General features: G+C 44.4%; 2 protein-coding genes across 7 annotated transcripts in view; one reads left to right on the top strand and one right to left on the bottom strand.

Moving 5' to 3' along the window:
• Window positions 1-22,592, top strand: part of robo1 (roundabout, axon guidance receptor, homolog 1 (Drosophila)) — a 231,538-nt gene that overhangs the window by 56,618 nt on the left and 152,328 nt on the right. For both annotated transcript variants that reach the window (XM_061781148.1, XM_061781149.1), the window contains exon 3: window positions 7,753-7,842. In XM_061781148.1, coding sequence (XP_061637132.1) covers window positions 7,753-7,842 — 90 coding nt within the window. The remainder of the gene's footprint in view (window positions 1-7,752; window positions 7,843-22,592) is intronic.
• Window positions 1-22,592, bottom strand: part of LOC133481884 (uncharacterized) — a 36,356-nt gene that overhangs the window by 12,103 nt on the left and 1,661 nt on the right. The window contains exons 3-8 of one of the 5 annotated variants that reach the window (XR_009789631.1): window positions 18,458-18,542; window positions 7,286-7,345; window positions 7,051-7,202; window positions 3,977-4,062; window positions 3,410-3,572; window positions 2,783-3,246 (exon numbers count right to left, since the gene is read on the bottom strand). Coding sequence is in view for 1 of the 5 variants with exons in the window: in XM_061781176.1 (XP_061637160.1) it covers window positions 18,458-18,542 (85 nt within the window). In the remaining 4 variants the exon portion in view is untranslated. Of the gene's footprint in view, window positions 1-2,782; window positions 3,247-3,409; window positions 3,573-3,976; window positions 4,063-7,050; window positions 7,203-7,285; window positions 7,346-18,457; window positions 18,543-22,592 lie in introns of those variants that run through there. The other 4 variants (XR_009789632.1, XR_009789633.1, XR_009789634.1 and 1 more) reach the window with 4 other exon arrangements.

Genomic DNA, 22,592 nt, shown 5'->3' with positions numbered 1-22,592 from the left:
GTCGACACAAAGTGAGATTTTCATCGGGTTCGAACATGCAGCCTGCCCCTTTGGAAATTACAGATGAGCTCTCGAGATGATGCTAATCAGCGCTAATGACCAGCGCCAACGGAGCCGAGCACTTTCCAGCTAAAAAGTCAAACCTCGAACCAATGTGATAATTACTCGGAACGAGACCGTCTCAGTGCCACAGCTTTGAAATCGGCAACCCGAGATCACATTAACAATCTTGTCGGACAAGCCGGGAACACCGTCAAGTTTGTACTTAAAGAAATGATGTCATATTTTGACCTTGAACTAACGGCCCTCAAATTACGCTGACGCTGTGTTATGATAATAAGATGGGAGGTGTCTGCTATTGCCATGGCGACGGTGGAGCCCTTATTTTAAGGGTCTGTTATACTGGTGAACCAGCCAGGACACTTTCGTGTTGTGGTTGGTGTTAGCATATGTGACTTAAAGTAACAATATGTCGTCATTTTATCTTAAAATAATAGCTGCAAATTTATGTTGCTGTCTCTTTTTGCTACTTTAAGGCTACTAGCATTGGTGCTAACGTCAACCAAGTCCATCCTTGGAGCAACAACATGGAGTAAATCAACCTCAAAGTAGGAGGAGCCAGGACTTCGCCGATGTTGTGTTAGCGTCGCCAACGTATGTCACGCTATACTTAAAGCAACCGTATGTAATAATGTAACATCCAAATAACGCCTTCAAAATCAACTCACCATGTTGATGCTACCCTCAGTTTTCATAATGAGATCTGTTGCCATGGCAACCCTGGACCCCCTTACTTCCGCGGTCTGTTACATTGGTGGACCGACGAGCCAGGACGCCTCTCGTGACGTTTTTGAGTTTTTCAATCTTTTTACTGTTTTTGTCACCCAATGTTCAACAGTAAAAGTCAAGACCGAAGTGCAAATAAGTGCGTATTGTGATATGAAGTCATGACTTGAAGCACTTTCAAACCCTCCTCTGCAGTCATGGAGACCGAGTGTTGGAGGATAAAAGTCCAAAGCAATAGAAGCCAGACCACATGAAGGCGGCCATATTAGCTCCAGATGTCTGACGCTGACCCCACCCCCCCCCCAAAATCCCCCCGCCTCCGTCTGCAAATGCTCTCCCAAAGGCATGACTGTGGATTAAGTGCAACAAAGTTTTAACAACTGAATTTAAGCGCATTTTTATCTTTCAAGGACACGACGTCGCCTTTTTTGAAGTCCACTCGAATCTCTTTTTTTTTTTAAAGCTATTTGGGTGTTGAATGTTTGACAATATAACGCTCGTTAAATTGAGTTACGCTGCAGAAAGTCACCAAAAAAGAAAAAGAAGGCATTTGGATTCTTGTATGAATGCCATCAAATGTCATGAATATCATTTTGCCAATTTTCACCGTTCCTCTACTTCCACATTTCTATTCTATGACTACTCAGCTCATCTTGGGAACTATTTTCGAAATCTCCGAAATTCTCAAATGTTTCATTAGTCCCCATTTTCCATCGCAACATTCCCAAATCGACATCAACATTGAACATGTTTGCATCCTCCTCCTCCCTTGACGGATTCAAACCATCCCGACTTATGCAACGATGCTATGAGGCGAACAATATTCATCTCCTCCCTCCGCGTTTCTCGACCAATTCAAAGCATTCCACCTTCTAAATTGCCAGATTTTCAGTGAAATTCCCCAATTGAGAATGAAGATATTTGCCTTTCATTTTCGCCGTCAGCTCTTCGGCATTTCTTCGCCCAAATGCGTTTCCGCAGTTTATTTAGTGTCCGCCCTCGACGGCTCATGTGACACCAAATCAAAGAAATGTAGCGGCTGAGATGCGTTTACGCTCAGTCAACAAACCTTATTGACTGCATTTCTCGGGGTGATTTATTCAAGCATCTGAGGTTGGGCACAAAAAGACCCGTGCTTATTATTTGACACTTTTAATCACCGGCCGCTTTCAAGATTAAACAAGCACTCGATGAATGTGTTCCTCTTCCTAACGTAATTTCCAGTTGAGGTTCCATTTCAGATGTTTGCTATTAAGATCCATCAAACGGTGGTTTTGAAGTGATTTTCATGAAATGGACCCAGCGGTCTCAACAATGTTGCGGTTGTTAGCCACCTTGTAATTAATACTTGAATGATGTTGTCTATCTTTGAATGTTTAAACGTCGCTCCCACGCTGTAATGAAGCCTATTCACATGGCTTTAGCAGTGATCGTTTTGAGTCACTGATCGGCAAGTCAGCGTAGTCACGCGCCGGTCAAAGTATCGCCCGTTAAAAACCCCCGAGTTGTCAGTGTGAGCGTTCCCTACGAGGACTGGAGCGGTCGTTCTCAAAGGCAATACAACCAACGCGATAAATCGAGCCTCGAATGCGGAGGATACATACCGGGTGATGGAAAAGTACTGACTTGCTCCTTTCATCGGGGAACATACACCAAACGAAATTGAGAAGAATATTACAACATATGAATCGATTGTAAGATACTTTTCAATCAGCCAGACGAGCGCTGCCCTCGCTCGCATGAACTGATGGAGCCTCCAAACGTTTCCAAAGACAAGAGGAGCAGCCCAGTTGCCGGTCGCATTCGTTGCCTTTGAGAATGCAGCTGTTAATTCGCGTGGCCGCCATTCCCTCCTTTTAGACTTACACGGCTTCCGGTTCAATCCTTATGTTGACACTGTTACTCGTGAGAGTTCATTGTTATTTGCCTTGAATCGTACACTATTTTGGATATTATGAGAATGGGTGAATGCACGCGCAGTATATATATATATATATATATATATATACACACATCTCCTGTAAATCAATGTTCTTATTTCCAATATTGGCCCGTATATTGCATATTCACTTTGTTTTTTGTTTTTTTATCGGTGTCGGCCCCAAAGGTCCCATATTGGTCGGCCTTTAATTAAACAATTCCCATTAGAATTCTATTTGTATTGTATTTTATTAGTACTTGAAGTGGTACTTAGTGTATAAAGTTCGAGAGCTCGTGCTAACAAAACAACGTACGCTCGCTGCAGGTCGACGAACGTGTGGCGTCGGAACCCAAAGTCCGAGCTTAACAATGAAGTCGTCTAGATTACGCAATACTCCCAGTCAACACGCAAATATCCGAAATATAATTGCTTTATGATCCATGATGACGTCGTCACGCGAACGAGGTGATTCCGTAGGAGGATGTTTTGAAAAGAATGTGAGCTCACGTAGCACTCGTGCTCCTCTTTGGATGGGCCTCCTATGAAAGGAAAAAAGAAGTGTGGCTTAACCTGTCAGCCAAGGCAGACACCGAGTAGTCACGCTGTAAAAATCTCCATCCAGCCTTCATCCTTAAAGAATTTTCTTCAACTTTGCCCGTGGCGACAGAGGCTGCGGTTTCTTTTTTTGTTCCACTCACTCACCGACCTAATCAATTTCATCTCGGCGCGCTTTGACACGTCGTTTGTCTTTCGTTTCGTACGACACCGCTATCACCGCAACGCCAGAGGCGGCCTCGGAGATCTCGTCCTCGTCGACACAATAGCGCTCGCTCGCATTCCTCTGCGCCGACTTAGCGGCTGCTTTCTTGACCAAAAGAAGAAGAAAGAAGAAGAAAAAAAACCTCATTTGGCTCATCTTTGCAAGGGTACAGAATGGGATTGATGCTTTTCACACGGGCGGCTGGGAATCCTACAGATGTGTTATCCGGAAATGTTTGATAGGATAGCCGCAGTATCGTGAGACAGATCATCGCGATATTGAGAAAGAAAGGCATCTTCTTTTATACATCGCATTAGCCGCGGAACCGAAGATGCAGTAGAACAACGGTGCGTCGACAATTCATCCCGACATCGATCATCGATGTTGGTCACGTGACTTACACAACTTTGAAAAGCAAAGACATTCGTGGGCGTGTCCGCACGTCCCAGACGGGATCCTTTCATTACAACGCTAAAGAATTCCCCTCCGCTAGCGTTAGCGCCACTAACCTTGGAGGTGTTTGTCATGTCCTCGTGAGTCATAGATGCAAAAGGCATTGTGGAGATCGAGCTCATCTATCCGTGGGCTGGAAGACCTTTCGGGTGAAAGACGAGAGGTTTCTATTTTAAACAAAAAAACAAGCCAGCGATTGATTTCCTCAAGGGGATTTCAACACAAGATGTGACTTTCCAGTGAGGCATGTTTGTGTCGAGAGAGAGAGAGAGAGAGAGAGAGAGAGCGCGCGCGCAAGGGTTAGTGTTTCCAATCAGGTTTTCAAATCAGGATTTCCACCCTAAATTAAGGATTCATTTAAGGTTCAGGGTTTCAAACAAGAGTTGGGGTTTTAAATGAGGGTTTCAAGCCTGTGTTAAGGTTTGAAACAAAAGTTAGGGTTTCAAAGAAGGGTTTTAAGCCTTGGTAGGGGTTTCCAAAAGGGTTAGGGTTTCAAATTACAATTTCGAGACATAGTTAAGATTTAAAGCAGAGTTTCAAACCTTGAAATAAGGATTGGTGTTTCAAATGTAGGATTCAAACCAAAGTTAGGGTTTTAAACAAGAGTTAGCGTTTCAAATTAGGCTTTCCAGCCACGGTTCGAGTTTCAGACATTTCAAAATAGTATTTCAAGTTGAAGTTAAGGTTTCAAGCCCGCACGAGTGATTCCAACACGTTTTGTGGTCTCAAGTCGGGCTTTCAAAACTGGGTTACGGTTTCAAGCCAGCGTCGTTCTCATCAGCTCTCCAGGAGCAACATTTGGGACCAGCTGGGAAATCTGCTCCAGCGCATTCCTAACTTTATGACCATCATTAGTTCACGTGGCAAAATGCGCTGTCGGGCGCACGTGCGACTTTTTAACCTCCGTCAAGCACCGCTTTTTCTTTTTCTTTTCACAGTAATGCTAACTCACTGAATCTACAATTTCCAAAATCTTGTCAGAAGGTGGTCATATAATATAAACATAATGGCTGCTCTATTATGTACTTTGCTCTTGTTGATGTAAATTGTCCTTTTAATAATTGAAGCAAGAACATAACAAGCTAGAAGGAATACAGTTTGAATAAATGTTGGCAAGAAGCTTACACATTTTCTGAATAAATCATGGCAATATACTATTTATTTTGCATGACATAATTCAATTGGGCTCTGATCCTGATCCAGTTTATGATATAAAGAAGAACAGGAATATTTTCTCTTTTATGTTAGGCAGATGCGTGACGGTCGTTGGGAAGAGGGTTTCAAACAAGGCTTGGGGTTTGGTTTGGAAGTTGGGTTTTAAGGCTGGATTAAGGTTTCAAATTCATGAGCCGTGGTTCCATTTTTCAAGTTGGGCTTTGGGTTTCAAATGAGACTTTCAAGCCCGGTTTCAAACAAGAGGGAATTTAGGGTTTCAATCCGGGTTTAGTTTTTCAAATTAGAACTATGAACTTGGGCTCGGCTTTGGAGCAATTGGCTAGTCTTTTGAATGAAGGTTTCGAGCCTGGGTTAGGAATTCAAACAAGTGTTGGGATTTCAAAGTCCATTTTCAAATTAAGGTTTGACGGTAGGGTTCCAATCCAGGTTTAGTATTTCAAACCAGAGTGAGGATTTCAAATTAGGATTTGAATACAATCAATTCGTCAATTTCAAATATCTTACATAGAATCTTTTATATTTGTTTACTTTTTGGAGCGCCTTGAACCAAAGTCATTGGATCGAACACGACTGAGTACAGGTATATTTAAAAAAATACAAATCCAAGAATGTGAAATGATTTTGTCGTGAGCGCACGCACGCAAAGCGAGAGAGCCTGGTTTCCCATCAGCGATGAAGTCGTGGCGACGTTTTCCACGGCTCTTGATCTATTTCGGGTTGTGACAAGTGTGAACACAAAGCCTGCTGGTGTCGCGCTCCAACAGTCAGACTGAGCGGCTTTCATCGCGTCTGTCGTGTGTTCATCGCATTCTCAGTCACCGTGTGTGTGTGTGTGTGTGTGTGTGTTCGTGCGCCTGGTGACAAGTCGAGCACAGCATGAAGCCATTAGTTGCAGCATGCTGTGTTGTTCTTCGAGCCTCTTTCGTGTGTTTTTCAACACTTAAACCTCCCCTAAAAAAAAGATTCGATATGATTTTATTTATTAGATTTTATGAATATTTTTAAACCCCTTGTTTTGATACTTAGTTGAAGGAAGCCATTAGATAACAAGACAGAGCTTGACTTCCCGTTTGTTAGAGTGATGATGAGCAATCGTTGCCAGTTATAAATAGCCAACTGTTTCACTTGCCAAATAGTGAGTCACAAATGAATAGAAATAAACAATTATGCAATTAATCTCAGTGTTGTACTCGCTCTAGTGGTGTGTGTGGAAAAATAAATAAATAAAAAACATTTTTAAATCACTGTATCAGTACAATTCAGTTGTATTTAACTTTATTTAATACATTTGCATTTAATCTTTGCAAACTATTTGTTTTGAAACATTCATTTAGCCAAAACAGTTATGTGCAATACATTTGGATTGAATCATTCCCTGAGTCCAGTTTATTTTTGCCTATATCTAGAGATAGACCGATTATCGCCCATGCCGATTATCAGCGCCAACATTCGTCATTTTGATACATACCATCATCAGCCTTTTTTTTTTTTTTTTTTTTTAAATCCGCCGGCCAATAAGAGATCGATTTAAAACTGCGTAAACTTAAATTAAACATTTCAGACATGCTGTTGAAACTGAGAACTCCCTATACGTTGTTAAAGTTTTGTCTATTGTCTAAGATATATATATATATATATATATATATATATATATAAACTTGTTGCAAATATGAAAAGCTGTTTAATAAACATATGCTAAAAGGCATTTAAACAAATTTAAGTGTTGGATTTTGGATTACACAAAATGTTGACGCCAATATATGCCCTTTTTCGATTCCAAATATCGGTTATTGGGCTCCCTGACAAACGTTGTTCTAGCGCTACCGAGTTACTCACGATAACCACCGCCTTGCACAACAGAAATAAACACAACAACAACTCAAAAGGATTCGTGGTCAAAAATAGTCCATGTGTCATATGATGATACATCACCCCCTGCCCCCCCACCACTTACCCATGATAATGGTCACCTTGCACAATAGAAATAAAGAGAAGGAGTGTATGTAGCCGCCCTCAGTGGTCACGCTCGGCCGAGCTCAAGTGCTCTCCAGTGAAATTTCCCGTCTGGCCGCCTGCTGTCTATCAGAAGTGAACGTGCAGATCTCACTGAGGAAACAAATACAATACACATCGACACCCGCTGAGGTGCAAAAGGCCGGGCGGAAGGGTGTTCCCTGAAATGAACCCACCTACAAAGAGATTCGGCACGGCCGCGTCTGGATGATCCCGCCCCCGAGCCGCCTGTCATGCTGAAGATGACACAAAAGTGGCCATCAAAAGGGTCTGATTAGGAGCTAATGATGCACAATTGTATTTGCATCAAGCCCCAATGTGTACGTGTGTGTGTGTGGTGCTGTCAATCATGTCGCGTGTCAGTCTGCCGCCCTCGACCCCCCCCCCCCCCCCCCCCGGTGTGGGTGGTAGCCACACTGGGCTGCTTTCACACTAAGACCTCAAGCAGCTACAGGACACAACCTCCTGCTGATGCGCTAAATTACTAAACTACATCATCACTCCTAATAATTACATGTTAGACTTCCCGGGATGGATAATTGCCAATGTTTGCTCCGGGCCTGCTTCGTGGGTGCGGCGGGCACCGGGCGCCGTGCGGAAGTGGCGAGCGGGTTCTCAGTGCTTGTGGTGTTATTGTTGACAGAGACGGGAGTGGCGCAGGACGGGGGGAGAGAGGGTCCGACGGCGGCTCCCACCACGGGACACGGCGACGACAACTCTTTGGGCTACACAGGTACCGGATGCCTTGCTTTGACGCCGTACTCAGCGCTGTCGTTGGTTGATTATGTAAGCACTACCTTTAGACCAGGAGAGGTGTCGCTTTGCAACTTGTCAGTCTTTAAGATGACAACTTGAGGTTTACTGTCAAACTACACATCAAAGAAAGAGAATTACATGTGTGTTTGCTTGAGATGAGTCCTTGTTGCTTAATGCCATTAAACAATGCATAGACGGGGGTCACGAAGCTGGCTTCGATATCGCACTTTTAGAACCCAAATATATTTATATCGCGTAACTTGATGTGCTTTACATGATTAAAAGCATTTCAAAACAAAAGGGAAAAAACAGCTTACAAACATTTAAAACAAAGAGAAAAAAATAACACAAAATAAAAATTCTATTAAAATAGCATACAGTGCAAGAAATATTTAAAAGTGCACCCTTTAAGGAATAGACGTAGACGTAATATAACAATACTCACGGGCATATATTCTTGATCCTCTGCGAAGAGTGACTAATATTCATTCGGTTCACCGAGGACTTCCACTCCATGTATATCTTATCAGTATTATACTGCCCCCAGGTGGCCAAGTCACACACACCGAAAGGAGCAGCCCAATGTCCATTGAGTTGAAGCAAAAAAATGTATCAAGACTTATTCATTATTGACATTCTTTTTAATTCGTGTATGTTTTGAATAAAGTCCAATATTTTGAAGTGCTAAAAAACATTCAACATTTGTGTAATTCATTTCAATGGAGAAAAAGGACGTGCTGCTGCGAGCAGACACTGAAACAAAACCAGGCAGAAAGAACATTGCGCATGTATGAGGATGCTAACTGCTAAGCTACTAAATCGAAAGTATAACATAAATCAAGGGTCTAATCTGTGCACATGCGGTCTATGGGTGAAAAATGCAAATGATCCTCATTCAAGTGCTGAAAAGATGAAAAGAGCGGGCGCAGGTAGCAGACATCCGAACAAAACAAGGCAGCAAATATTGAGCCTGTACGAGCATGCTCACAGGCCAAACCTAAGACGTTAACTTTCTTTCTCTGATAGCACTTAACGGCGCCATGAGTTCAGTCGGCTAATCCGCCCATGAGAATGAAGCCAATGCGCCCGGCCGGTCGGCGATTCGCAAACGATCCTCACGCGTCCTAATCTTGACAGCTGTCGCTTTGAGCGGAGGATTAGCGGGGAAGCGAAGTGTCTGAGAGGTCGCTTGGCCTCATGTTTGGTCTTAGCTTGATATCGCGGTCAAACTGAATGTGATAGCGTATAACAAGGCCGCTTTGTCTGTGTCAGATCATTGACTCGTGAACGTGAGAGGGGATCTGAAGCACAGCGGTATACTGTGACTCCATCCGCTCGGCTGTGTGGAAGCACAACGTACCCCCGGATAAAGGTCTTTCAAGCTAGGATTAGGGTCTCAAATTCCAATTAAGGTTTCAAACAAGCATTCGGGTTAGGGTTTCAAGGCAGGGATATGGTTTTAAACAGTGGTTAATGATCCAAAGTAGGGTTTCAAGCGATGGTTACAGTTTTAAAGTAGGGTTTCAAACAAGGGTTAGCGTTTCCGAATTGTTTTTTAAGGCGCTTGCGGACTGCGACGAGCCTCAACTTTGCAACACTTTGAAAGCTTTCATCGCTCCCTTCAGACGCCCTCCTAATTGTTTCCCGATATCGCAGCACATCGGAGCCGCAATGAATGAGAGCGGCCAGCTGACGGTACGCCGCGGCCCGACACGCGTGGCGGCGGCGCACATCTTTTTTCCCTTTTGCCGACGTGAATATTTACGACGCCGCCACCACCGCGAACCGCAAAAGATGACATGGAACACCAAAGAATGTATTATTATTATTTGTTTTAATTGTCGGGTTACGAAGAAAACAAAGGGCACCGATGATCAATGATTGGCTAAAGAAGGATGACATGTCGTCGTCGGGTTTGGACTTCATTTGATACAAAGTGCAGTAGATGAGGTCTGGGCTGAACACGGCAGCTGCTGTTCCATTTCTCTTCTTAGGGTTTCAAGTTAAGGTTGGGGTTTCAGCCGGGTGTCAAATTAGGGTTCAAAGCCAGGATTACGATTTATAAAAAAGGGTTAGGGTTTTGGAGGGTTGTGAGGGCTGCAAACATGGTTTAAAGCCAGGCTTCGGGTTTTTAAAGCAGGGATTAGGGTTTTAAATAAGGGTTAGTATTTCAAGACAATGTTATGGTTTGAAGTTAGGGTTTCTAGCCTGGGCTACGGTTTTAAAGTCGTTATGGTTATGGTTGGCTTGTTTCAAACAAGGTTTAGGTTTTAAAATTGGGGCGCCAAGCCCGAGTTAGGGTCTCAAGTTAGGGTTTCAAACCTGCGTTAGCACTTGAAATTAGGGTTTCAAGGCAGGGTTAAGGCTTCCGGTTAGGCTTTCAGGCCTGTGTTAGGTTTTAAAGGCAGGGTTTGAGTGTCAAAGGCATCTGTTAGGGTTTCAAATTGGCTGTAGGCCGGGGTTAGGGTTACATGCCAGGGTTAAGGTTTCAAGACATGGATATAGTTTAAAAGTAAGGTTTCAAAGCAGGAATTATGGTTTTAAACAAGGCTTTGGGCCTTCATTTAGTTTCAAGACAGGGTGTCACGGGAGTTTCAAAGTAGGGTTTCAGGGCAGTGGGGTGGGTTTCATACAAAGTTGAGAGTATCAAAGCAGGGTTTCACGCCAGAATGAGGATTTCAAATTCTCTAGGGTATCGGGGTCTTCGAAGTCAGTGAGGAAAGCATGAGCATCGTTGCTTACTTGCGACACGTGTTTCGGCACCCAAGCCTCAATTGCTCACCCGGCCGGCCTCGACTCCCCCCCCCATTACAATAAATGTGTACGTACACCGCCCGGCCCGACAAATTCCTGGGATGTTTTTTGACATACTTACCAAATAAAGATAATTCTGATCCCGAGACAGTGTTACGGATTCAAATAAGGGTTAGGGTTTCAAGCAGTGTCCGGGTTACAGTTCCAAGCCTGAGATAAGGTTTTAAAATAAGGTTTAAAGGCAATGTTAGAGTTTTTAGTTAGTTTTCCAGTTCGAATTCATGTTTCAAACAAAGGTTAGCCTTTCAGATTAAGGTTTTAAGCCTGATATGTGGTTTTAAAAAGTTATTTTCAAGCCTGGGATAGGGTTCCAAGCCAGCCCTGCAGTTTGCTGGAATAGGATCAGGCATACCCGTGAACCCCAGTGAGGATAAGCGGTGTAGAAAATGGATGGACGGGTTTCAAGCCAATGTTATGCTTTCAAGCCAGGCTTAACATTTAAAAAAAAGTTGGGTCTTAAAACTAAGGTTTCAAGCCTGGTATATGGTTTTAAGACAGGGTTAGGCTGTCAAGCCTGAGTACATTTTCAGATTCAGGTTTCAAGCCAGGGTTGAGGTTTACAAACCAGAGTTTGGGCTTCAAACTAGGGTTTCAAGTCTGGTATAAGGTTTCAAACATTGGTTAGGGTTTCTAATGAGGCTTTCGGGCCAGGTTTAGGACTTCAAATTTGTTTGGATTTCAAAGTAAGGTGCTAAATGAGGGGCGAGGGTTTCAAATCTTATTTTTTCAAGTCATATTACTTGTGAGGCTCAGGTCAATATGATTATCATCCGACCGCTGGAGACGGAGAAATGCTCGGCCGGCGGGCGTCCGGGGGTGTTTCGGGCTCGGAAATCTAAGCAGCACCTGCTCCCCCCGACCGGGGCGCGTGGTGTGAGGTCAGCGCCGGCCGATAGCCCATCGCTCATATTTATTACGCTCATCGCAGCGGCAGTTTGTTTTGGCAGCTGCATGTGCATATAGACAGACCGACCGACCGACAGACAGATAGATAGAAAGAAAAACGGAAAAAAAGGATGTGGCGTTTCATTTGTCAGGGGGTCGGTCGGCCCGGTGGTCCCGTCAAGACGTCGAGTAGCCGAGAATGAAAGTTCGGTTTGAGAAGTGACTTCCCGTTATCAGACCGCAGGCGACTTGGGCTGTTCGTCGAGCTTTACAACAGTTTGAAATAGTTTTGATTGCTCGCTGAATTTGAATAAGGACAATGACGACGCCGTTTTTGTCATTGCAAAGTTGGCTGACATCGTTTTGCTGATTGTTAATGTTGGCGGGCCAGCCGCATCGAGTTATTAGAACACATGAAAGCATGTTATCATTCGTTGCATTCAAAATGGGGTTAGGGTTTTTAAACAGGAATTATGGTGTGAAAAATGGGTCGTTAGCATCTCAAATTAGGGGTCATGCCAGAGTGAGGGGTTCAAGACAAGGTTTTCAATTTGGAGTGTTAGCGTTTTAAACAAGGGTTAGGTTTTCCAATAAAGTTTTCAAGCCAACATCAGCATTTCAAATTAGGGTTACAGTTTGAAACAAGGATTAGGGATTTCAATGACGGGTTCATGTCCGGGTTAGGGTTTCAAAATAGCGGCTGGGTTTCAAATTAGGCCATCAAGTCAGCATTAAGAGTTTCAAGTTCGTGTTCAAGTCATCTCGGCAGAACGTGACATGAATCCTTATGTCCCTTTTTATTATTTTTTTAAGGCTACGGCCAATGTGAGGCTCCTTTAAGACACTCGAATAAAAAAGAGAGAGAGATCAGTCGTGCGCGGGCAAGCGGAAAAGCACCAGCTTGTTTATCGCCTCATCCTGCCCACCTCACCTCCTTCTTAGCCTCAGCCGCAGCCATGCGCGGGGGGGGCCGGGGGGCATTTCCTGTACACAAACACATTATGTTCTCTATGGGACCGTGTTCCCTTTCACACTTTTCAATAGAGGCACACTCAGCGTCCACAACATTAGGAACCTAATACGACCCATTACCGCATGAAATGTACACAGATATATTTGGAGGGTACGTCAACACGTTTGTTTTGAATTAGTGCGAACCTCTAGTAGAAAAGACATCATAGTACGCACACACGACTTTTTACATTCACACCGTTAGCCGGCATCAATAGTCACATAACCCACGTTGTTCTCGAGCCGTGTCGCGAACCCTGAAAAAAAACCTGAATTACAGTATACCCCTAAAAATGTTTAACTATAATAATAGTTCAAATTACAACTCATTCCCCAACACGAAAAGTTCTTCATCTGTTCGTAGAGATGTATCAATTCAACATACTTCCTTGACACCATTTACTACTTTCCTATTAGCCAGTGCTTCAACACCATCTTGTTGCGTTACAAAAAGAGCACAAAAACCACGTGAGGATAGGTTCCATGGGGGGGGGGGCACATTTGTGAATAGCAAACTGCGAATAGGCAGAATTTGGTTGTATATGTCGTGGAATGCATTAAAAATAAAACACTGAATGGCACAAAATCTCTTTTAGGGTTCAAATAATAAAATCGTTTTTTATTGAGACAAGAAATTATTTGCAGTTAGTAACATGAACATATTGCTTTGTTTTAAATATACAACGTGCGCATTATTATATGCAAATATCACCGAGCCACCGTCAGGGCACATTTGGAATCTGAAGTAGCGAGGCGCTTTTTTTCCTTCCGGTGCTTCTTGGACGCTCCCTCGGCGTGCAATCGGAGATGATTTGTTGGCTCTTTTAGCAACGGCCCTCACCCACAGAAATCCAATCTGCCTTTTCCCAAGGTCGTCTCCCGTCTCCACCCCACCTCGAGTTAATGTCTGCCTCGCCTTCACTCCTTGCGTCGCTTCCATACCAGACTGACACGCAAGAAGGGGAGGCGTCAAGGTCACCCGTATAAATCCGACAACATTCCTACAGGAAGTTGTAAAGGAAGACACCTTTGTTTGTCGACGGGAAATAAATCATCAATTTTAGTGCTGTCATTGTGATTTTTGAGGCCATTTTCAGGGTGTGTCGCCCCCAAATTGTCTCTTTGGAAAATTCCGCCCCCAACGCCAGCGTCAGTTAGCAACATGGCATTTTGCAGGCGCGTCTGTCATAAGCAGACCCATAAAAAAAGTCTCAAGTCTCAAGGAGCGATGCCCGGACAGACACGGGAAGACGGCCAGTTTGGCCAGGGGTCCTTCAAGGAGGAACTTGTCCAAGATTGCTACACGTGTGTGTGTGTACCAGACAGATGAGTGGCAAGATTTGGTTTTTTCCCCATTCAGCCCCCGAAGCCAGTATTATTTTTGCAACATGAAATTTGGTAGGCATGTCTAGCAAGGGTGGACTCACAAAAGAGTCCCATCCAAATCCATGCTTGTAAAGTCACAGGAAGTTTGTCATTTATAGATTGTGTCTGATGACTACCAAATTGCAACTGCGTCTACTAGAAAAACTGAATCAGCATTTAAGCATAGTCAAGTCACATTTATCGACTGTACATGGCCCTTAATCACAAGCGTCTCAAAGGGCTTCACAGGCCCACAGTTGGCAATGATTGGCGGCATCCCCTCATCTAAACCTCCCAACCGGGCGAGGAAAAACTCAAAACCCCATCTGGGGAGAAATGAAGAAACCTCGACAAGTGGCTGCAGATGGACGGATCCCTTTAATTCTTTTAACCCTTCAATTGCCCACGTAGGCCACAAGATGGCGAAGGGCTTATTATTGTCGAAATGAAGCTCCTCAACTCATGCAACAGGTGGCCACCAGATGACACCGAATCAATACCGTTACTGCTTCGGCCTGAGCACGAAAATGGAGATGTGAGGGGGTTTTTTTCCGCAAAGAACAGAGGAGAGATCCCCCCGTCCCCCCACCCGGAAAAAAAAAAAACAGTTAATAGGCAAAATCGTCAACCAAACGGCGAAAATGTAGTATGTCACAAATTACACCCCACAATTGCAGTTTAACTTTCAGCTCACAACGTGTCTCATAATCACCCCAAAATGTCTTCATTAACAACATTGTTTTGTTTACTTCAGCCAGTTTGGAGTGTAAGCGAGAAGGGAACGAAAGCCGTTAAATCGTCTTAGTCGCTGAGGGAAAGCGAGTTCCTTTTCCTTCACCCCTCTTCGCCGAGGGGGCCCAGGTTTCGTGCCGGGGTCCGACGCGTGTGAATGGCAACCCAGCATGGAAGCTAACAGGATCCCCCGTCCCGTCGCACACATAAAGACATTCTGAGAAAAGATGGAACGTCCCCCCAAAAACTCTTAAAAGGAGCATTACGGCACATGAAAAGGCCTCATTGAGGGATGGGATGAGGAGATTTAAATGGGGGTTGGGGGTGCGGACTCTACCAATGCACCAATTGTATTTAGGGATGCCCTCATTAAGATGCCGGCGTACTTTAAGGGAAAACATCGTCAGCCCAGCCCGCAGGGGATTTGTGTACTTGCCAGTGTGGCGGCATGAAGGACACTCAGTGGGAAGTTTCTGGAATATTACAGAATTTGCCCGATATCTGCTGAAAGAAAATGGAGCCAAAGTGGATCATCACTATGCAGATTTTAGTGCCGCTATTAGCCACGGTGGTCACGCCGAGGGTCCCCGAGGAAGACCACCGCGGGGGTCGTCAGCGCTTCGAGTGCAAACGGCTACCCGGAAACTTTGGACTGTACCGCGCTTCCTCCCGGCGTTCCCATGGGAAAGCGCCGACATGTCCTCACAGTAAGTCAAACTTATGAAAAGTGTCAACTTTTTATTTTTCAAGGATGTCAAAACATGTTCTTAATGTAAATGAACTACTTTGAATCGGGTGTCACATTGGCGACAAGGTGACATTTTTCCGGCCTGTGTCGCTCTGATCGAGTGTCGGGCGTTAAAAGAGAAGGTGGTATACAGGTAATTATAATACGGTTCTTGCAACACGGCTGTCTCTTGCCTTTGGCGCAGTCATTTTAAGCATCTCTTTCCAGCCGAAGCTCTGAAGTTAAACACAATCCTTCCTTTCGATTACTCCCCATAGAAACTAATGGAAGGAGAAATACTTTGTTCCTGTTAACCACTGTTTGTATTAACAAACAAACACTGCATTTTTTTTCTTTACATTGGCAAAATGCTGAAGTGGTCCACGTCGCACATACTGTAAGCCTCACTCTCCTCACGTTTTAACATTTTTAACCGTATGAGTGACTTTTAGTTAGTTATTCCAAAAACATGCACGATAAATTGACCATGTGTGTTCGCACAAAGTCCGCTGGGATTGGCTGCAGCCCACCCGTGACTCCAGTGAGGCAAATAGATGGATGGAAAATGGTCATTTAAAAGCAGTTCAGACATTAGCAATGCTTTTTCTTTTTTGGTTTGTTTTGCTTCAGGAGGCAATTGGATCATCTGTGAGATGAGTTCAGGCAAGCGTCGCTAGAGGGCGCTGCGTGGCCACAAATGCAGCTTGTAACTTGAGAGCAGCTCTTTGCACTTTGTGCTTGACAATCTGAGAGAGGCTCTTAGCTATGCTGTTTCATGTCACTCTTATAACTTTTCAGCCCCTCCGCGCCTATATCATCTTTTAATGCATGAATGTGAATTATTCATGACTTGGTGGTGGTGTCTTGTGTTTAAACTTTTGCTTCATCAAAAAGAGGCAAAGAAATAACAGACTGGAGACGAGACTGCTAAGTCTGTGTAGCTATGAGGAAAAGTCATATTTAATCAAGGTGTGGATATTAAACACACCTCTTCTCCAATTTGAATAGGGAGACCATGTGGTTAAAAATATCACTTCATTGGATTTTGAATAGGAAGATTCAATTGTTCACGGTTTCTACTCAAATACAATTTCCCTTGTACGTCATACTCTGTAGTGCAGGGGTGTCAAACTCACGGTGGTCCAAAATTAAAAATTGGGACAACGTCGCAGGCCAAACTCAATATTTAATGGAAAAAAAAAATAAAAAATCACTGTTCCCCTTCTCTCCAGAAATGTAGCGTTAAAGTTTACCATATGACAAGAAACTTACATTTTTGCTTAAACACTGAATCTGGAATAAACAAACTTTAATAATATTATAAACACGAGAAATCAAATTTGCGATAAAAGATCAGTGGTATTTGTTTGTTGTTTTGTATTTAAATAGATAACATGAATTCTTCTGGTGGCACGGCGAACGACTCAAATCCCGTTCAAATCCCGGCCCCGTCTGTGTGGACTTGGCATGTTCTTCCTGTGCCTGCGTGGGCTTTCTCCGGGCACTCCGGTTTCCTCCCACATCCCAAAAACATGCAATTGAAGACTCTAAATTGCCCATAGGTGTGAATGTGAGTGCGAATGGTTGTTTGTTTCTATGTGCCCTGCGATTGGCTGGCGACCGGTTCAGGGTGGACCCCGCCTCCCGCCCGAAGATTGCTGCGATAGGCTCCAGCACGCCCGCGACCCGCGTGAGAATAATCGGCACAGAAAATGGATGGATGGATGGATGAATTCTTCTGTCTCTCCATCTTCAATCTCCAACTACCTTTCTTTTTGATGTAAATCTTTTTTCAAAGGCCAACAACAAAACAACCCCAAAAAATACAAATGCCCTTCAATAAAAATCCAAACTTCAAACTATTAACAGTCCCTGCCTAGGAGTTGATAAATGGCATTTAAAAAAAAAACATGAATGCAATTATGTTATATTCTTTGTTACAGCCGCGTTGCTCCGCACACGACAAAGTTTACTTTAGTGAACAGACAATCTGCCTCCCACCGGCCTTGGAAGGTAACCGTTTGGCCATTTTTGGGAAGGGGAAGTGTAAATTTGCTCGAGGAGACTGGTAGCGTAGTCTCTAACGACCGTAGACTGATGGGCCAACATACTAGCAAAGCATTCTGGGATTCGGAATATTAGTGGCACATGTGCTATTAAGTGGCAGGCCAGCTCTAATACACATTTGATATGGTCTTGCGGACCAAATATAATTACATCGTGGGCCAAATTTGGCCCCCGGGCCTGATTTTGACATATATGCTGTAGTGCATTCTTATTTTAGGCGTCCAGCCTGCTTCCGCCATTTTGATTGTTATCTGAATGAATTATCTATCTGTCTATCTATCTATCTATCTATCTATCTAGCCAGCTTAACATGCTAGCAGCTCAGCTAGCAAACCAGGTAACTAGCATCAATCTACCTAGCTTGCCTGCTAACACTTTTATCATATACAGCATACATTCCTTACACACACACTATATATATATATATATATATATATATATATATATAGTCTTTGTTTTATGCCTCAATAGCTGACAGCGATTTGAGTGAATAGTCTAAACATTTTTGGGTGGGCCTGTACAATGTAATCCGTTTTATTTTTTTGTTTTTTTTAAATGACTAAATTCTCCTTCATCCATAAGGGGGGAAAAAGTTATTTTCCCTTTCCAAAATACTGTACTACCGAAAGATTACTGGAAATATTAATACCCCCGGAGACCGAACTTTGTGCGTTGGGGCCATTATGTAATAAGTGTTGCGTTTCAATAACAGCAGCTTATCGTTAGGTCCCAGTGGCACCGCCATTTTGGGAAAACCACACACAAAAAAGAAAATCATGATAAAACGACTTTTGTGTGTGTATATCCAGACGGGAAGTGGTTAAATTTCCGCACTGGGAAACATCTCCATGAAGCAGGAGGAGGAGGGAGGAGGAGGGAGGAAGAGGGAGGAAGAGGGAGGAAGAGGGGCGTGCGTGTGTGTTTGTTCATGGCAATAGTCAGAACCATTCCTGCTTTTCCCCCTGAATAGTGAAGCGTGATCCCGGCTTACCGCTTCTGCTGCTGCTGCTGCTGCCGCCGCTTCTTCTTCTTCTTCTTCTTCTTCTCCTCCTCCCGCTGCTGCTCTCTTCTGAAGCCTTGGGATGTAAAAAAACAAACAAACAAAAGTAAAGAAAGTAAAAGTGGGATGGTAAAGTTGCGGTGATTGCGTTGGATTTCCTTCTGCTTGTTCTTCTCGCGGAGCCGGTGGAGGCGCGGACGGGACGGCGGTGCCTCGTCAAGTTGCCCCCAACTCCGGTGACACATGCTCGGACTGGAATAATGTGATTTGCCACCGAGGAAGTTATCGCGTTGTTATCGTTTGAATGAAGTGTTTAAGACGCGCGCGGCAGCCGACACCGGGATGCTTGTACACGCTGGACACTTTTTTGTTTTCATTCAACGCGTTTCTCGGGAAGAGGACATGTGTTGACGTCCATAAAGTCCCGCGTGGAATTCATTTGGATTACTTCTGCAAAGAGACAGAGAGGCGTTGAATGATGTCTCCAACTTCTACCGGATTTGTATTGCTCTTTGGAATTGTCCACGTGTGCTCAGGTAAGTGGGGGAGGAGGAGGAGGGGAGGGGTTCAACACACGTGAAATATCGGTTTAAGTCTCATTGCTTCATATGCACTATATCCCCTGTGCAGTCACTGTGACTGCATGCACAACAAAAGTCGTGCAAAAAGTACAACACATTTTTTTTTTTTTTTTTTTTTTTTAACAGCAGCAGTCTTAAAAATTAGGAGACCCTCCAGTAGCAGTGAAGTGCTTTCATGCAGATTCTTTCCTTTTTCTTTTTTTAAGCGAGTTTTATGATTTGACTTTCCAATTGAAGAATTTTCATTACCATATTACACCCACAGCTCAGAAGTCAGAAATGAATAACCATGACCCTAATGATGACAAGTGTAGAATATAAATGGATTGGACTGGATTGGGAAATAAAAAAAAAAAAAAGTTATGACTTGCATTTCTGGTCAGAACATTGTTTAAAAGAAGGTGAATTTAGTTTGAAATTCCTTATTCCTTGGATAACGTTGCAAGTTTAGTGGAATTGAAAGAGTCTGCATTAAAGCCCTTCAGAGCACATTAAGATTTATTGATTATGATGATCAACTCCCACTTCCGACAGAACTTTGCTCACGTCTCGGGGGAGGCGGGGGACATTGAGTCCGAGTGGACCGTGTTCCGCGCCTCAATTGCCGAGGCCGTAAGGGAGTCGTGGCGGCAATCCCCGAACCCGTTGAGGGATGCCGTCAAGCTGAAGAAGGAGTCCTAACGGGCCCTCCTGAGGCAGCTGATGGGTACCGGCTGGCCAAGCGGAATGCAGCTTTGGTGGTCGCTGAAGTAAAAACGCAGGCACGGGAGGAGTTCGGTGAGGCCACGGAGAATGACTTCCGGACGGCTTCGAGGAAATTCTGCTCCGCCATCCGGCGTCTCAGGAGGGGGAAGCGGTGCACCATCAACACTGTATAGTGGGGATGGGGCACCGCTGACCTCGACTCGGGACGTTGTGAGTCGGTGGGAAGAATACTTTGAAGACCTCCTCAACTCCACAGACACATCTTCCCATGAGGAAGTAGAGTCTGGGTTCTCTGAGGCGGGCTCTGGGGTCGAGGTCACCGACCGAGGTGGTTAAAAAGCTCCTCGGTGGCAAGGCCCCCGGGGGTGAGATGAGATTCGCCCGGAGTTCCTAAAGGCTCTGGATGTTGTGGAACTGTCCTGGTTGACACGCCTCTGCAACACCGCGTGGACATCAGGCACAGTGCCTCTGGATTGGCAGTCTGGGGTGGTGGTCCCCCTTTTTAAGAAAGGGGACCAGAGGGTGTGTTCCAACTATAGGTGGCTCACACTCCTCAGCCTCCCTGGTAAGGTTTATTCGGGGGTGCTGGAGAGCAGGGTCCGTCGGGAAGTCGAAGCTCAGATTCAGGAGGAGCAGTGTGGTTTTCGTCCTGGCCGTGGAACGGTGGACCAGCTCTACACCCTCGGCAGGGTCCTCGAGGGTGCACGGACGTTCGCCCAACCAGTCGACATGGGGAAGGCGTTCGACCGTGTCCCTCGGGGAGTCCTGTGGAGGGTGCTTCGGGAGTATGGGGTACCGAACCCCCTGATACGGGCTGTTTGGTCCCTGTACGACCGGTGTCAGAGCTTTGTCTGCATGGCTCTCCCGTAGAGATGAGGTGAGAAGCTCGGTCATCCGGGAGGATCTCGGAGTAGAGCCGCTGCTCCTCCGCATTGAGAGGAGCCACATGAGGTGGCCGGGGCGTCTGATTCGGACACCTCCCTGGCGGGGTGTTCGGGCACGTCCCATCGGAAGGAGACGCCGGCCTGGGAACGCCTCGGGATCCCCCCGGAAGAGCTGGATGAAGTGGCTGGGGAGAGTCTGGGCGTCCCTGCTAAAGCTCCTGCCCCCGTGACCCGACCTCGGATTCGCGGTAGAAAATGGATGGATTATGATGTTAAATTTTAATTATTGATGTGAATTCCAGAACATAAAAAAAAAAAAAGTAATTCCTGTTCAGAATGGTATCTTGCTGAAAATTGAAAGTATCCACATTAAAGCACGATATGGTGCTGGATGCTCTCTTTTGTGACAGGCGGTGTAATACATTTGTTAAATTCGAGTGAATATTTGTGTTGCTAGTCATCAATTTTCACACACAAAAGAGACAAAATAGGAAATAAAGGACACTATTTCATGATTGTGACACCAAAATAGTTGACTTGCATTAGTGAACAGAAAAAAAAGGTTTGAGTGAATTCAGAAAAATGAAATCATTCCTTGCTGATGAAAATGTCAAATTTCACAAGCTCGCTAAAATCGAAGGCATTGTTTGTTAAGCAGTGTATGTTGAAACTCACATTGTTGTTTTTCGTTTTCACGTTACTTCAGCAGAGTTGCAATGCTATTGAAGCATTTTGCACTTCTTATGAGGAAACTAAAGCACATTTGTTGGGCCCGAACGCAAGTCGTGCATGCGTCACGGGCGCGACATGTGCTTTTTTTTTATTTTTATGCCGAACTCCGTGTTTTATTCCCTTTTTCGCCGTATCGAATAACGCGGTTCTTAATCCAGACGTTATATTTACTCTGTGACCTGTTTATAAAAGGAAAAGTGCAGGCTGTAACACAACTTAATGGTGGTCGGCTCATCTTTTGTACTCCCTCTTCTTATTTTTTTCCCTCTTCGGCCGTCACATGAATGTCTTTATGGAGCTTCTGAACCATGGTATCCAAGCTTTTCCAGGTCACTTGCCTCCCGAGTTATGGCCCGTCATCTTATTAAAAGACGTTAGCGCAAGTGTGTCCTGAGTAGAGCATTTGATTTTATTTTTTGAATGGCGTTTCTTGGCGTCCAAATGCTTTCTCTTTTGTTCCAAGATAGCTTTTTCCCAATAAAAAAAAGTAATGCGTTGTAGGGTTAGGGTTACGTCCTTGAATCAGGACAAAGTTGAAGCGGAGATGTGAAGATACAGGAAATAATAAAGGTGCCTAAACAGGAAGTCGGGTCAGCGGTCAGCAGCGACGAATAGGTGCCGTATCCTGTTTGGCAGCGTGAGAAAGTGCTTGAAGATGGGCCGAGTGCTCGCAGAGGCCAAAGTGGGTTAGACGCACAAGTTCAATTGGATTAAGAGCTACTTGACAACAAAAAGATGTCACATTTGCTGCTAATTGCAGGCTCGGCAACTTGATTCTGCTGTGGAAGACTTATTAGGGTTTCAAGGCTGGTCTAGGGTTTCTACCATGGGTTAAGGCTTTCTGTTTGGAGTCAGGGTTAGTGTTTCAAGCTTGTGTAAGGATTTTAAATTAGGGTTTCAAGATAGGTTGAAGGGTTGAAGTTGGGGTTTCAGTGTACTATTTGAAGACAAGGCGTCAGTTCCATTCAGGGTGCCAAATTAGTGTTTCAAGCCAGTATTAGGGTTTCAAATTAGGTCTGCGGCCAAAGTAAGGGCTTTCAAATTAGGGTATGATACCAAAGTTAGGCTTCCAAATTAGCACGAAAACAGGGTCAGGGTTTCACGTTTGCGTTTGAAGCCAAGTTGAGGGTTAAGTTCCAAATGTGGCTTAGATGGGCGTTCATATTCAGCTTTCAAGCATGTGGAAGGTTTCAAGCCACATTTAGGGTTTTGAAATCAGGATTT

This window comes from Phyllopteryx taeniolatus, chromosome 8 (assembly GCF_024500385.1).
Source record: "Phyllopteryx taeniolatus isolate TA_2022b chromosome 8, UOR_Ptae_1.2, whole genome shotgun sequence".
NCBI classification, from domain to species: Eukaryota; Metazoa; Chordata; class Actinopteri; order Syngnathiformes; family Syngnathidae; genus Phyllopteryx; species Phyllopteryx taeniolatus.
Note: the sequence above shows the minus strand (reverse complement) of the source record. Positions and strands in the feature narration are given on the sequence as shown.